This window comes from Mustela lutreola, chromosome 1 (assembly GCF_030435805.1).
Source record: "Mustela lutreola isolate mMusLut2 chromosome 1, mMusLut2.pri, whole genome shotgun sequence".
NCBI lineage: Eukaryota > Metazoa > Chordata > Mammalia > Carnivora > Mustelidae > Mustela > Mustela lutreola.
Genome location: NC_081290.1, coordinates 147,295,799 through 147,312,362, shown reverse-complemented (window position 1 = coordinate 147,312,362; position 16,564 = coordinate 147,295,799). Strand labels below are relative to the sequence as shown.

Genomic DNA, 16,564 nt, shown 5'->3' with positions numbered 1-16,564 from the left:
TGGTGGATGGGACGACAGTCGGGGACGAGGGAAGCAGGGAAGGCTTCCCTTTAAACTGAATGGTAATGGATAAGCAGATGGTAATCGTGCAAATCTGATGGGTTGAAGACATCCCCGAAACAGAGAAAAAGAATTCCAAAATAATGAAATATAAACACGGAGTTCTGTAAACTAGAGAATTCGGTACGAAAGAAACAAAGGGTATATGGCAGGGCCAAAAAAAAAAAAAAAGGGAGGCTCAGATGATGAAGCACTTTCTATACTCTGCTAAGAAGAGCAAGCTTGACCCTTTGAGGCGATGTCTAAAAGATCCTCAATACATGCATGAGTGTTTTGGAAAGCCCACTGTGGTAGCAGTGTGAACACAGGGCTACATAGAGGCCAGGGGACAGGGAAGGGGACAGGACATGGAGGCAAAAAGAAGATAAAAAAAAAATAAGAATCCTTAAAAAAAAATTTTTTTTTAATTAAAATTAAAAAAAATTTTTAAAAAAGAATATGAACAACAATAACAACAAAAGAATATGAATCCTTACAGGAGAAAATAGGAGTGTAAACTACAGCAGTGGCATGGAGCAGGCATGAAGAATTCCAGAAATACACCAACAGGAGAGTCAACAGTCTGGGTGATGGGCTTGATGCAGGAGGAAAGGCAGAGCACGGCACCAAGGATCCCACTCAGCTCTCTCTGTCTTGGGTGAGGAGGTTAACGGTTGGTGAGGGCAGCAGCCCAGAGAAAGAGAACACTAGAAGCCCAGAAATACTCCCAGTTGCCCAGGCCCCAAACCTGTGGCCATCTGCCGGAGGCAGCCACGCCCTCTCCACAGTAAGACTCCCTAACCCGAGGCACCCAGTGGAGTGCTCTCCTTCCCTAACAGGGACACCAGGAAGTCACAGGGTAAGCATCAAGCGTCTTCACAGATCTGATGTTAGATATATGCCTGTGTGAGGAAGAAAAATACTAACAGCTAAGTTTATTTAAAACATTACTTTTATTTCAGAACAAATAGATCTATACTACAGCAAAATACATATTTGCATTCCCATTTGCAGACAGAACAATAGTCTGAAATCCCATAGACGCTGAGAAGACGCGTGAGCAAAGAGTTCCCTGTCTTCCGGGCTCTCTGTCTTCTGGGTTCTGCATTAGAACATTACCAACTAAAGCTGAAGAAAGACAAACACCAAGACTTGCATTTCCATTCCTGTGGAGACAGCTTAGATACTGGTTCTGGAAGTGTGGTCTGCAAATCCCTACTGGTCTCTGAGGCCCTTTGAAGTATCCTCAAGACCAGAACTGTTTTCATAATAATTCATGAAAATTTGCCGTCTTCACTCTATCGACATTTGTAATGATGATACAAAAGCAACGACGGGTAAAATGCTGGCACCTTAGCTTGAATCAAGGCAGTGGTACCAAAACATCCTAGCATCACTGTGCTCCTCACTGCCACAAACTCAGTAAAACACATGCACACCACCTCCTCAAAGTAAGCAAACCTGTCTGTTTGATGAGGCAGCGATTAAAAACTATTAATTTTATTAAAGACTGACCCCCAGGGTACCTGCGTGGCTCAGTTGGTTAAGCGTCGTCCCAGGACCCTCATCAGGCTCTCTGCACAGCAGGGAGCCTCCTTCTCCCTTGACCTCTGCCTGCTGCTCCGCCTAATTGTGCCCTCTCTTGTTTCTGTCAAGTAAATAAAATCTTTTTAAAAATCGTGCTTAAAAATAAATAAATAAAGGCTGACCCTGAGTAAACATCTTTTTCATATGATATGTAATGAAAAGTGTCCATGAAGCACTTCTACCATTACTGAAGTGTGATGGCTATAGCAAGGAAAAGTAAACCCGGGCTTCAGTCGGGAGCTGAACCAGCCACTCTTCAGGGAACATCACTTCTAATGAAAGAACAACGGCTCAACTAGGGTCACTCAAATTTGGGTATCTCTCTCTTGGAAATGTGGCACACTCTCGTTTGGAAACAAACGAAGTAAGGCTGACGCTTTAAGAAAAGATGGACAGTATTGGTAGCCACTGATAAAATTCAAGCTTGCAAGCATGGATTAGAATTTTGGAAGACCCATATCCTACACCTTGAACTTGACAGTCCCTCCAGACAAAGTGATTTGCTGGGCATGGGCACAGCAGCACTGTTCCTCACAGCAAGAAGGAGACACGAACCATACGTCCATTGTGGTGTGTTTCATCAGTGTCTTATCGAGAGCAGGGACAGGGACACCAACTATGAGCATCAGTGTGGCTAAAACTCACCAAGATAACTGTTGAGTGAAAAACCAAGGTGCAGAATGCATGCCATGTGCTACCATTTTTACAAATCCCAAAGACAAGCTAACCCAAATAGGGTAAAGCGAGGGGAATGATAAACAGAAGATTTAGGGTAATGGGAACAGGCAGCAGGAGAAGAGTACCTTAGAAGTTTGATAGTGTTGAAATGTGTTAGATTGGGCAGTCGGTTTACAGATGTCCCTTTTACCATTATGCTTCATTACCTGTGTATAAATGTTAGCTGTGTTATTTTTTGGAAATAGCACCTAGTTTATGACCTTCAAAGGGAGGCACGCATTAGAGCTCTGCTTGCCAGGAAAAACCAAAGAGGTGAGGAAGGAGCAAGAGGCACCTTGCTCCTGCACCCCTGAGCACTGGCCCCAGAAGCCCATCTCTGGCAGGTCTCCTCCAGAGATATCTTCAAGGTGGCATCTGGGTCATTCATCTATTTTGGTTTTTCAACAGCCCTTCCTACTTAAAAAGACTCCCTCCCCCCTCCACCCTTTAGGCCATCACTCTCTGTCTCCTTTGTGACCACAAAAAGAAACTACAACATTTCACAGTTGATTTTGTATTGTATCCAAACTACAAAATTTAGTAATCGTAATCCCTTATCATCTGGACCAGCTCCTACTACATTTTTCCTACCTCCTATCCTTCCACCACCAATATAATCCTTCTGATTCAGCTAAGTTTCTTCTCTTAGTGTCTCCCACATACTTTTGGCTTATTTCAACCTCTTTTGGCTAATGCCATTTCTTCTGCTTGGAATGTTCTCTCTTCTCAAGATCTAAATGCATCCCTTCCTCGAGGACGTTTGAAGTACTGCTTCTCTCCAGGAATGTTTTCCCCATCACTCTCACTCCCAGTTTCCTCGAACATTTACACATCTAATTCATATTATATCGTCGTGCACTTCTTAGCATATTGATTTGTGCTTATCCTCTGATTGTTTTCTGTCAACATTTGAAAGAACTGTCAGCAGAGACTGCCTTCTCTACAATTTCTACCAGGCAGGTAAATGCTCAAAACTTTTTCTTAACGAAGGAGCACCCAGTAGGGACCACAACTGTCAGCAGATCATGTCCTCGCTGGGCTAGTACGACACTGCACATGTTGACATATATATACTCTTATTCTGTGAAAAGGCTTTTGGTTCGCTATACCCAGAGATGTTTCCCTCTGTTGGAGGAACAGATATCGACTCTGTGACAGAAACCAAGCAAAGCAGCATCTGCTTTATAGAATTATTTTTCACAATGGTAAATGATTTCAGAGTTCAACGTGTCTCCTCCCATACCAACCCTCTTTACCTGAAGTCCTTAGAAAATCACTCTGCCAGGTGGCAGAACCAGCTTCTTTTTAAACACAAGAACGTCTGTTTCAGTTTTTCCACAGTTGTATTTATTCAATAGTTCCTTATCTTTAAAAAAAAAAAAATCAATTATCTTCCCTGTAACTTCTACCCTCTTGTTCCTAGACCCTGTTTTCTGCTCAGCATTTCAGAAATCTATGAAAATAACTTTAAAGCCAAATTTTAATTATTTGTTTCCATCTCTTTCTCTGCCTCCTTGGCTCGAGCCCCTCACAAGTAGGGGCCATGCTCTATTCAACTCCACTGATCCCTAGTCCCTGGTAGAGTAACCCTCAGTTACTACTGAATGAATGAATGAATCAATCATGAGTTATCAGACACAAGCTGCAAATTTAGGAGAAATGACAATTCAGAGTAAGTTTACTCCCTTTATCACTTGACAGAACTTCATATATTTGAATGTAGTCACCAGGCATGACTGTTCTCTCTCTTCACTTTTAGCTTCAAACTCAGAACTCCCAATTGTAGCAATCATTAATTCCTCTGACGATGATTTCAGGAGCCTCCTCGCTTCTAGTTGCCTCCCTTCTGGTGAGCAGTTTATCAATTTCCCCCTTTAAATCAGGGCACCCAATCTGGCATTCATCGTACAGATGTGATCTAATCAGTTTACAAGACCAGCATTGCCACCCTTGTTCTGAATTCAGTACTTGCATTAACTCAGCCAACTCCGCTGAAATGCATCCATTTTTTTTGAATGAAGGCTGAATTTTAAATGTTGCTTGTTATCTTTCTGCTTGTTGTCTACGAATGTGGTTATGTCTGAGGATGGAAGCTGGGAAAGGAGGCTTTCACGTTTTACTTTAAACATTTTTACATAGTTTTCATTATTTATACTAAACATGCACTATGTTTGCCATTAAGAGCCAATACAGACTTTTAAAAATAAATGAATAAGAATTTGTATCTCTGATTTCTATGGTTTTGGTCTCATGGAGTACACTTAAGCATATTTAAAATACTAGTACTTCTTCTTCTTCTTCTTTTGGGGGGTATATATTTTCTCACCTATCAGCAAGTAGCCATTGAGTAGCTACTGACACTTCTAAATATGATCTCGTGGTCCAGCCAATCCAAATCCCACTTCTAGATAGTGACATTTCTCTCTTCCGAGTGATGTCACAAAGCAGCTTACTATAATTTGGTTCCCCTCTTTCTTAAGGTCAGATTAAAACCCAGTACGTGACTATTCGAGGTTTGCTTTCCCCTAGAAGGGAAAAAATCATGTAGCACATTTCAGGAACATTTCCTGAAGCAGAGGGTGTCCCACACTTTGTTTCCTTCCAAATACAGCTGTGTTTCATGCTCTGGAGAGGACTGTTGGGTTAACAAGTGGGGCCAAACAAGCACAGATTAGAAGACAACTATAATTCTAGGCCATTACACGAAAGCAGTGTTCTCCATATGGAGCACGTAATACAGACCCCAGAAAGCGTCACTGCATGTGTCTCTCTCATTCCCTTACTCTCAGCTGAGTCTGAGGTCAAAATAAATCTTTGAGGAAAGAAGTATATAATTGGTGGCACAAGTTCTCATGAAACACAGAGCAACACACTCCATCAGCACCTAAGGGTCCCTCCTATAATGGAGGGCCTCTGAAAGGAGTACAGGCGGCAAAGGCATGTCCTCCACATGCGGGGCCCCAAGAAGGTTCCAAAGTCCTCAGAGACACAGCAGGCCTTGGGAGACCAGCAGATGGTCCAGCCCTTCACAGTGCTGACACTGGTGACCTCAAGCTAGTTTCTTCCTCTCCGTTGCTCAGTTTCTACTTCCGTCCAAGTGGTGGGAAAAGGAGTCCTTCCTGCTTGCCTACAGGCAGATGAGATCAGTGAAAATGCTTTGTGAACAATGTAACATACACCGAATGTGTGGGTAATCTAGTATCCATTTTACAAGATGGTGCTACTAAGCACAGAGAGAGGTCCACTGGCTTGCCCAAAGTCACAAAACGGGTGCGGAACCCTAGTGATCATGGTGGGAGAGGGTGCGAGAAAAGAAAGGAGTCCATGCCCCCTTCCTAGGGCAGGTGCCTCCCTGAGCCTCTGGTTTCAACGTGGAGGAGTGGGAGTCAATGAGTTATTGCTAGGGTTTTAAAAGCAAATTATCGATAAGCCATCCAGGCTCAACATGACATGTATTTATTTTGGGGCAGAAATGACATCAGCCCAGAGTGGAAGTTCCGGTCAGTTCAGGGGTCCTCAACACTGGCTATCCATTCAAGTAATTTGGGCAGCTTTTTAAGAATGTCCATGCTCAGGATCCATTTCGAGCCATCAAATTTAAATTGCTGGGGGCAGTGGAGAGAAGCAGGTGTCTTCTTTTTCTTAACCTCCCAAGGGATTCTAATGTGCAGCCAGGGTTGAGAATCACTGTACTGCCGAATGGTGATCAGAAACTTACAGGCAGCAATAGTTGTCTTTGATTGATTACACAGCAGTTGGAGCAATCCTACTGAGATCCTTAGTTGAAATGAATTTACACCTCATATATCGTGCATATACTATGTGCCAGACGTGAGCCTACATATCAACATGTATGAACTCAGTTCCCGTAAGCCTTACAATGTTCCCCCACTGCACGGATGTGAAAACAGGCAGACGGCTGCAGTCCCTTGCCAAGGTCACGGCTAAAACGTGCTGCAGCCAGGACGGGTCTCGTGCATCTGGTACCAGGATCTTAATCCCCACCCTCTACTGCTTCTTAATACAGCCATAGAATGAGGTTTACAGAACCTTAGCCTCGACGATGAATTAAAAGCTCACAGAATGTTGGACAATGTAAAACAGTTTCTAATCCAAATGCCCGTGGGGGCCAGGAGGTAATATACATGAGGGAGGGGGGCAGGTGTGTATGCAGACAGGGACGTGGCAGCAGAGTGGTAGGAACTGTGGCAGACTGACGAGCACATGCCCGGGGAAGGGAGACAGCCGCCACCGACGACAGCAGATTGCTGCCATGTGGGGAGGTGGGCCCCGTGCTGTTGGCTCGTCCAAGTTTTTAAAAGAAGCTAGAAATTTGGATTTTTATGTGAAGCCGCCCATTTGCAAATGCGGCCTCAAGTTTTTAAACATACTGTGGAGGGCAAAACACATCAGTAGGCCACTAGTTTGTAACCTCTGATATGATCTATCTCTCACACACAATACAACACACACATAGGCACACACACAAACACACAAACACACACCCCTGAATCCTTCATTTAAAATTAATTTAATGTGTTCTCTTGGACTGGTTCTCTGCAATTAGAAACAGCAGATCCTGCCTTTCCTTCCTTCGTACAAAATTTAAACTATTACCTAAACAACACATGGAAAAACCAATATAAATTTCCCCTGGGTAATTTTAATCACTGGACTGACTGTTGAATAAATGAATAAATAAACATTTATTAAATACCTATTCTCTCATTTGAATCTCACTGTAAGTCTGTGAGCGTGGATTTATTGTCCTCACTCTACAGTAAGACCCAGTCATAATTCATACGATTATTACACAGTTTAGACATAATTCAGGTCAAATCACAAACAGAGAACATGTAGTTTTCTAGTTTTTACTTTTACACTAGTAAAAGTCTAGTGTAATACTGTTGGCCTATGAAATGAGTATTAGTCAAGCCCTAATTTAACAGCCTTATAAAAGAATTTTACCGTATCATATTGTTACTCATCGTTCTAATGAGAGATAAGGGAAAAAAAGTGTTTACACACTGGAATCTCCAAAACGTCCTGGGTCAGAAATGCCTGTAGTCTAATCACGATCTAAGCAGATGGAAATTTATTTCATAAACATAATAAGAGCTAATATTTCTTCAGCTCTTCCTATGCAGCCGGCACTAATTAGGTAAGGTTTTATGAGTGTATCTATTATTGATACTTATCAATAGCAATACTGACATTTATCAACCAAGCTTCACACTAACCCTATGGTAGAGGAACTATTACCACTACGGAGAGATGAAGACCCCAAAGACGGGGAAGTTCAGTCATTTCCCCAAGGTCACACCGCAAGTGAGTGCCAGGACTGGGTTCCGAACAGCCTGATGCCAGACTCCACACACTTATCCACTGTGAAGTTAAAAAGCATGTGTGTTCTCTGTTTTCCCTGAAGTCATACCATATCCAGTAGACACAGTGAAGAGAGGGCAAAGTCACGTGTTATTTTCTCTCTCTCATTATGAACAACAAAAGCTTTTCAAAACACACTACCAGACAACTGAAGATACACTACCAGACAACTGAAGTATACCTCTAGAGAAATCTATCGCCTCCACAAGTACGGTAGCCTGTCTCCAAGGCTCAGACAAGCAGAATGCTGCTGATCAGTCATGCCAACGGTCGTCTTTCGCTGGCCTTCTCCGGTCCCCTCTGAAGCCCAACTTCTTCAGAGCACTCAGAACAACTCAGCCTGGATCCTCCTCTCTCTCCCTGCACACCGCACTGCTAATGGGGTCGAGCCACTTGTCTGACCCGGGCAGAAATGACAAGAGAGAGACAGAGAGAGAGAGATTATTTTAGGGTCTGCTTTTTCAGGCTCAAGCTTCAGAGAAGGCCCAGGCATTTCTTCCCTGCTGACAGATAGCACCTGGCTGAAGTCGGACTTTTCTCAACATCGGAAGCCATGAGCACCCTCAGCCTTGGTCATTTAAGAACCATTGAGACAGAGGAACTTCAGTGGTGGAGGTTGTTTTTTAATAAGAAGGGAAGGGACGGCTGGAAACAATATCCTTTTTAGGCACACAGAATCTGCTGCATTTAATATAACCCTAGGTCAGTCTGTGAAAAGCAGAGTAGCTAAAGGCCACATGCTGATCTCAGGCCGTAGGCGTGTATCACTGTACTTTTTACAAAATTAGCTACAGTGCAGCCTCCCTGTGAGTGTGTGTGTGTGTACATGGCAGTGAAGCTGACTTTTATAAACAGCAAAATGCACCCATGCAACTAAAGATCAGTATCAAGCCAAAGTCTGATTTTATTTTATGAATCTACCACAATTGTAACTACAGCATTTCTAACCCAACGGTGGGTCCTAGAGGGTATGATAAGAGTCATCTGAGAGGCCCTTGCTTTAGCACCTAGTCATACACCATTCTTTGATATCATAAAAATGTAATTTACAGACAGAAGATAGAAGTACAAAACTTGCTTCTACACGGAAGAGGGAAAGCAGCGAGTAACTTCAGCCCATCGAGGACTCTTAGCTCTTTCTAAGGTCTGTACTTTGCACATTAGTTTTTTATAAAATATGACAGAAGGCATTTCAGCGACCATTGACCATAAAGTATTTTTGTACACTTGGCCCTAGATGGTATGAATTACCAAGCTACACCTAGCAAAGCAGGGAACAGAAAGAATACATCAGACACAGGACGCAGCATCTTCATTTATAACCTCTATCTCTAAAATGTGATTCTCGAGGACTTTAACTAAGCCAGAATACAGTAGTAATAAGGTTTGAGGGAGGGGGGGGAATGCCCCATATGTCTCAACAGAACAAGGCCCGGTCTGGAATTCTTTGCAGTAAGAGAAAACTCAGAATCTATTCCTTTGCCACAAAGCCCATGGTCTGGTAAAACCTTACGCTAGAAAGCCTTTAACGCCCCCAAACGTCCTCTTTTGTAGGTCATACCATCATTATCTTGTTCTGTGATCGGTTTGATTAAATTATAGAAAATTACTAATACATCACTCAGAATAGAGAGATCAGTTCAGGCTGTTGTGTTTGTGTTTCGGTCCTCCTGTCCTAGTGCTCCAACAGGCACTTCAAAAAGGACGGAGCAGGGACAAGACAACTTCACACAAGGAAAGTGACAGGATACCGGAACCTTCTGTCAGGCAGGTCCCTGCCGCCCTTCGGCTCTCATAGACAGCACTGCTGACCGGTCCCAGGAACCAATGGAACTTCACACAGTGACACTGTGGGCTCCCCGTTTCCATCACGCCTTGTCACCAGTGCATCCAAAGACGCCACTTGGCATGCAGGTGACCAAGGTGAGCGATCCTGGGTGAGTTTTTCTGTTTTGTCAAACAAATTCATCCAAACGATCAGAACCCCAACAACTGGGATCACTAAAGAAAGTGGTTTACCAACCCAGTCAGGCAGCACACATTTCATACCCAATCTTCCCTATAGGACCATCCTGACATTAATAGGATTCTCTGTATTTTAAGGCACCTTTTGACCCCAAGAGAAGCCTGTCTGGTTCCTCCACCAACACACCATCCCTTGGGTGTTTCCACAGCCTTTATCCATCTAATTTTATAAGCCTCACAAGACAGAGATTTTCCACACCTCCCTTGGACCTCTCCTAATAGAGGCCATTCAAAGGCTCTAAAAACTCAGAAGCACAGTCAGCCCTCACACAGGCTGAAAGCTGTCCAATTTACCCTTCTCCAGCATGATTTATTAACACTTTGTGCCGGAGACTGGTCAGCTCACACCAGCTGTGTATCCCCAGAGCGAGATGGTGGCCCATAGATAAATTAAAAATCAATTTTTTTATTAGAAACTATTTTGAAGCATTAGAAGGAATGTGATTTTGAACTATCTCCCTTATTTTAACAGGAAAGTTCCTTGTACCCTACTTCCCACTTTAGGAATACATGGATTTCTTTTAGGAGAACAGATGAACGTTATTGCCCAGTATCAACCCAGCCTGCTACGTGGTACTTCAGGATCACTAGCTCTGTCTGACAGGAGCAGAGAAATATTTTATTGCCTCCGACTCAAAATTTTTCCCTGTGGTTCCCGTCATAGTCAGGAGGAAGTGCCTCGTCACTGAAAAAATTAGTAAGCATAAGTAGGGGAAAGAGTTAAACCTTCGACCCTTTCTCTGCCAACAGATATATAAAGACATGGAAAAATACGAATGTAAGGGCTCCTGTTGCTTTCCTGTCATTTTGCTTCCCACATTTACTAGAAAGCAAGAGACGGTTTTTAAAGTTTTGTTAATGAAGAACACAGTAACCTGTTCTGGTCTTGACCCACAACTGAGTCAACAATGAAAATACTAGAATAGCAAAACAACTGTTGTATTCACTTTTCCTTGTGCTCCCCCTTGGGAATAGGCATCAGGCAGATTTCCAATGATAAATATAACAGGATCTGAACTCATACATGTTCAAGGGTAAGTTGCAGCTAATGAGGAAATTTTTAAAAATCCTGATGGAACCCAATGGTAAAAGGCTTTACAGATGTAACAAACACAGGGGAAAGCCCTTCCTGACCCTTTCCCTCCTCAGTCAGTGAACCCAAATGTAATGATGTCCACAATGCTGAGCGCAACCCACCACCACCCCCACAAGGCCTGGCAAACAGACACAGTATCACTTTCCCCCTCTTCCTCTTTCTTAGACTGACAAACATTTTTCAGCTATGCAGTTTGGGATTCTGCTACAGATAAGCTCATGGTATAGTTCAGAGGATCCCTAGGACATTTTTCTGAACGTGGAATTGGACCTCGTTGATGGAAAGAACGTTTAGAAAAAAAGCCATCATCAGCAGCAGAATCGTATTTAAATTCCCAAATGATAATATTGCTTTAGGGCAAGAAATAAAGGCTTTACTTGGAGTCATGATTTTTTTAAAGCTACTTCTCAAAAAACAGTTTAGGTTTAACATCCTTTGTTGGTGGTCTCCTCCAAAAACTAGCACAAAACTTCTTTTTGTAAGTGGAATCACCACGCAGCTCTATAGGAGCTTTTTCTTTTTCTGCGTATGTATGAAGCCTATATAACACACACACACACCCCACTGACTTCAGAGGCCCAGGAGGAAATGACTAGGTAGAATTTTAAATCAGAAATCTAACGCTTAGGTTAGTAGTGTCAGGTTAAAGGCTCGCCCATCCCCAAAGCTAATTCGGTTCTGAACAGTCCCATGGGTGTCTCGTGGAACAGAAGGAGCTAGGAAACCTTAGCAGGCTGAAGCCCAGTCTGGGGAATTGCTGGAACTCCGTGCCAGGGGCTGAGGCGCACCCCAGACTCGGTATCAGATAATACCAAGTGCTCGTCTGGATTTCCAGGACTAATCTACTCGAGGGTGGAACTTCCAGGTTCCCTGGTGCCTGTGCTGCCGAGTGGGAGGACTTTGTCCATCCACACTGTGCCTGGCTAGTATTATATTTTATAAAAGAAAAATTAGGTTCCACACACAGAGTCTATTCGTAGCCATGGTCCATGGGAGGGGCAGAGGCGGGGGTGGGGGGGTGGGGGGATGGGGGGAATGCTATGGGAAAATAGAAGTTTCAATAGGTTCAGTTTCACAAGTTTCTTTTTTGTAATCTAATTTGTATTCTACTTCTAATTTTAAATGTGTTTACAGTTTCTCTAAATTCTCAAAGCTCTATCAATAGTGGCTATTAGCCACTTTTGTGTTTACTCAGAAGGGTTCTTTGGTTCCAAAAGCTAGTTTGCCCATCTCATTCCCCCTCCAACCTCTTCCTTTCCTCCCCACCCCCAAAATTACACACCTCTCTCCTTTCTTGTATTAGGGTTAAGTTTAAAATCTAATGCTGTATAACTTCTTAAAACCCTGAGATGACCTATCAGGGCCACAGTAATCCCCAGAGTTACTTTATTTTAACTTTATACAGAAAGGTTTTCCAGGTTAAGGAAAAAAAACCCTCCCCCACATATAAGTAAACAAATAAAGAATTTAGCATTGAAACTGGGATTTAAGACTAGAGGGATATTCTACATTAAATACTGATTTACACTAATTTTACCAAAGTCAATATTTATTACCTCTCCCCACCATTGCAAGTTTCTTTAAGACTCACTCAGCACTTAGGAAGCTTTGGGTTACTGTGTCTGAATTGCAAAACACACCATTTGCCCAGAAATTGCTCTTAGTCCAAATGCAAATTGCTTACAAAACATGTGTAAACCATGCTTCAAACAGGCAGCACACATCCACAAAAATCCATTCAATGCAAAGGTAAGTGGAAAAGCTTTGCAAATTTAGGCTTCCCTTTAAAAACTGGAGGGACCTTTACGGTGTTTCCAAAAGGTAATTGCTTCTTACTTCAGTAAAAGTGGCTTTATGCGACTGGAAGGAGTTTATTTATTTATTATTTTTAAGTGAGTGGATAACAGTATTCAATTAGAGAACAGGGTGGGAGAGCCCACTCTTGAATTATAACTTAATCGCCAGGCACCAGCAAGCAGGAGAGGCCCACCGAGCATACGAGCTAAAATGGAGCCTGAATTTCCTCTCAGACTGAGAGGGTAGTCGCACGAGGTCAGGGTCAAGGTCACCAGCAGGGCAGCCTGCAGCTGCCCGAATGCGCTACACACAACGGGAGGGAAGGCGTTCCATCTCCGTCAGAGCCAAAAACAGATAAATCCCTTCTCCTCTCCTACCCTCCCTCTAACCTCGCCAACATTTTTTTTTTAAGCAGGGGGAGAAGAGAAGAAAGGAAAATGACCAAATAACCTCACCGCCCTGGTTTTCGCACACAAGCTCATCAGCTCCCAAAGTTGCCATCTAAGGGCAAGTTCGCAGAGAACACTGAAGCCCATTTTGTCCGAGCAGGGCAAGCCTCCCCCGACCTCCCCCCAGGATTCCTGCCTCCTCTCCCTACCCCGCCGCACGCCCCCGAGAAGAGCTGGGAACTGGCCGGCCGGCCATGTGCACGCACACACTTCTTCCACCAACTGCTGCGAGTTTTCTGTGAATCGCAGCGCGGAGCCTCCCAACTCGCCCTCCCCGACTCCACCGCCTTCTCTTTCCTCGCACAAAATTTCCCTACATACGCAGCCGCCTGCGAGTGATTTTATGTGCATATATATTACATATGTGATATTATCCTCAGAACCTCTAGCGGGCAGGCGAAGAAAGGACTGCACAGGGGCATTTTTTTTTTTTTTTTTTTTTTAAAGGAAGGGGAAAAAAGCACAACCCAAGCCCTGTGCGTCGACTCCTGCGTACCGGGAAGGGGAAAGAAAGAGGAATGTTTGCGGAGCGGGCTGCCTGCAAGTGCCCTTGCTCACCACTTCGGCCGCGGCCCGGGTGACACACAGCCGCGGGGGCGCTCGGCCCGAGCCACCCGCGCCCCTTGCCCGTCCCCCGGGCAGGCACCGCCGCGGATATTTCGCGAGGGGGAGATCGATCGCGCTGCCTGTCTGCAGCGGAAACGCACAGGCTCACACACAACCCGAGCCCGAGACACCATAACCTTAACCCTTCCCCCACCCTCCGTGAACTTCAGGTGACCGACCACGTCGGCCTGACACCCAGGCGGGTAGGCGCTCCGGCTCCACTCCGCCCCCAGCCCGGGTTTTGCAGGATCGGGCTCCATGCAGAGGCAGACCGCCGAGAGCGGGGAGCAGTGCGGGGGGAGAGAGGAGAAATTGACCCTCGGTCTCCCCCGACCCCTCCCTCCGGCGCCTCCGGCGTTCCCTCCTCCCCGTCACCCCGCCCCACGCCTTCTCCCCTGCCCCCTCCTCCGTGCATTCAAGGAGCCCGGCGGCCCCGGGGGATATTTTTAGTTGCTTCTTTCTCCTTCACTTTTAGCTTTAGCAGCATCTCGGAACACTCAAAGCGGAGAAAGATTGGGGGGGGGGGGGAGCTGGAGAGGGAGTGGGGGAAAAGTTAAGAGTCTAGCAAAGAAAAGCCGGAGGGAGGGCGGAGAGGGACCGGGGGCGCGGGTGGAGGAGGGGAAGGGGACCGGGCCGTGCCGGCGGGTGTGTGTCTCCAGTTGGTGTGTGTGGCTGCAAGCCGGGGAGGGTTGTGATGCACTTTAGTCCTGGACTCTGCTCAGGCTCGCCGGGGAGGGGGGTCTGAGAGCCCGAGTCTCGCCGGCTCCGTCTGCTCCGACTGACCCCGCATTTTATTGCGGCCAGGAGCCCTGCTCCTCCCTCCCCTCGGCTCTGCAGGGACCTCGCGCGCCGCGAGCCGCCCTGCCTCCTGCCTCCGCCTCGGCGCAGCTCCCGCACCCCACATCCGCCCGCCGCTGCCCGGCCTCACCCCCCACCCGGCCGCCTCGCGCCCCCAGCGCCCCGGCGCGCCCCCTCGCCCAGGCGCCGCGGGAGCAGCCGCCCGGCGGCGCGTGTGTACCGGTGTGTTTGTGTGCGGTGCCCCCACACCCTCCCCGGCCGCTCCCGCCTCGCCCGCCCCCGACTCCCCTCCTCCGCCGCCGCCTCCTCCACCTCCGCCTCCTCCTGCTCCTGCCGCCGCCGCCGCCGCCGCTGGCGGCTCCGGGGCCGACCAACCCCGGCGCAACCTTTAGCCGGAGACGGACCTCTCCCTGGATCCCGTCCCCGGCGGGTGGCCGCGCGTCCTCGCCCCGACACCCCCAAACGCCATGTCACGGCCCCCAGCCCTCCGCACGCCCCGACCCCCGCACCCTCAGGCACTGGGATCCACAAGGAATTTTTTTTTTTTTAAAGATTCCAACCTCTCCCACCTCCCCCCTCTCCGACTCCCCGATTAAAAAAAAAAAAAAAAAACCGGCATCCACACTACTCCCCTTCTCGCGTCTCTCGCCCCCTCCCCCCAGCAACCCGGAGTGAGGAGGGGGAGGGGGAGGGAAAAGGGAAAAAAAGCCCGATCTCAAGGAAAAAAAGAGGGGGGGTGAGAGAAAGAAAGAAAAAGAGAGAGAGAATAGAAAGGGCACGGGGCTGATCATCACCAACATGGCTGCCTCAGCATAGACCTAAACGAGGAGTAACCCGGGCTGTGTCTTTGTCAGTTTCACCTCTGTAACCCTAAACTAATGCAGAAAACAACGGAGGAGGCTGCGGAGGGGAAAGAGGAGAGGGAGGGCGAGAAAATGGCACGAGAGGAGGTGGAGAAGGGATGACTTACGTGAGGGAAGGCGCTTGGGCTGCTCCTGCTTCCTCCTGGGCATTTTCCCCCTTTTCTCACATTCTCCTCCTTGGTTAATGTGAGATCAAATAAACCCCCGTGGGGGCAGAGAGGCAGACACTGGCAGGAGCCGGGAGGTAGTTGGGGGGCGGGCGGGCGGGCAGGGGGAAACCCCTTCTCTCCGGTGTGTGCAATGGGTTGAAGCTTGTTTCCTGGAGCCAGATGAGGGGTTCTCTTCTTTTCTTTCCCTTCTTTTTTTCCTTTTTTTTTTTTTTTTTAAATTTTTGGTCGTGCACCTGGCTTGTCCCCGAGCGTAATATTCTTCAATGGAAACGGATCTAATAGGTGTGAGTGTGTGTGTGTCCTATGCTCGCGTGTGTGATGGGAGGTATAAATAAATGAGTGCCGGTGCGGCGGTGTCTATGGCCGCGCTCTGTGTCTCCGAGCCCCTAACACTAATGTCGGGATCAAAGGGCAGCGGCGGCGGCGGCACAGCTCACAGCTCGCTCTCTCGCTCTCTCTCTTTCTCGCTCTCTCTCTCCTCTCGCGCGCTCTCTCTCTCTCTCTCTCTCTGTCACACACACACACTCACACATACACAGAGGCACAGACTGAGGGAAAGAGCGAGAGCTAGACACACACACACACACACACACACACACACGCAGAGCAAAGAGGAAGGTGCCCTAAGGCTCCCAGGGCGGACTCAGCCTGGGATTTGCAACCGCTCGGTCTGGAAAGAATGGGGGGCGCGCATGCGGGGGTGGGATGGAGTTCTTCGAATTTATCCCGCTATTCGCCAAATCTAGGGGGAAAAAAGTTTTCCCCACTCCCTGAACAGCGATTAGTTCATTACTCTTGCTGCTTTTTTTTTTTTTTAAGAAAATAGATTTTTCTCTTAACTTTCTTTTGTTTATTAAACTACATTTTGTTCTGCATAAAATTCTTCAGGCTTTTTCACTGCAAGAATTATTCTCTCACCCCATCACCTTAAGTTTGTGGAGGTTACGGTTTTCCAAACACTCTTTGAAAAACATTCCAATAAAAATAATTTTTTTAAAAAAATTAAAAGATAGCATATGGCGAAATCGATAA

At 46.4% G+C, this 16,564-nt stretch overlaps 1 protein-coding gene across 7 annotated transcripts in view; it reads right to left on the bottom strand.

The window, feature by feature from the left end:
- Positions 1 to 16,112, bottom strand: part of ZNF827 (zinc finger protein 827) — a 169,169-nt gene extending 153,057 nt beyond the window's left edge. For 3 of the 7 annotated variants that reach the window (XR_009354147.1, XM_059176105.1, XM_059176119.1), the window contains exon 1: positions 15,470 to 16,112. Coding sequence is in view for 6 of the 7 variants with exons in the window: in XM_059176105.1 (XP_059032088.1) it covers positions 15,470 to 15,512 (43 nt within the window). In the remaining variant the exon portion in view is untranslated. The remainder of the gene's footprint in view (positions 1 to 15,469) is intronic. The other 4 variants (XM_059176126.1, XM_059176123.1, XM_059176125.1 and 1 more) reach the window with 2 other exon arrangements.
- Positions 16,113 to 16,564: the final 452 nt, after the last annotated feature.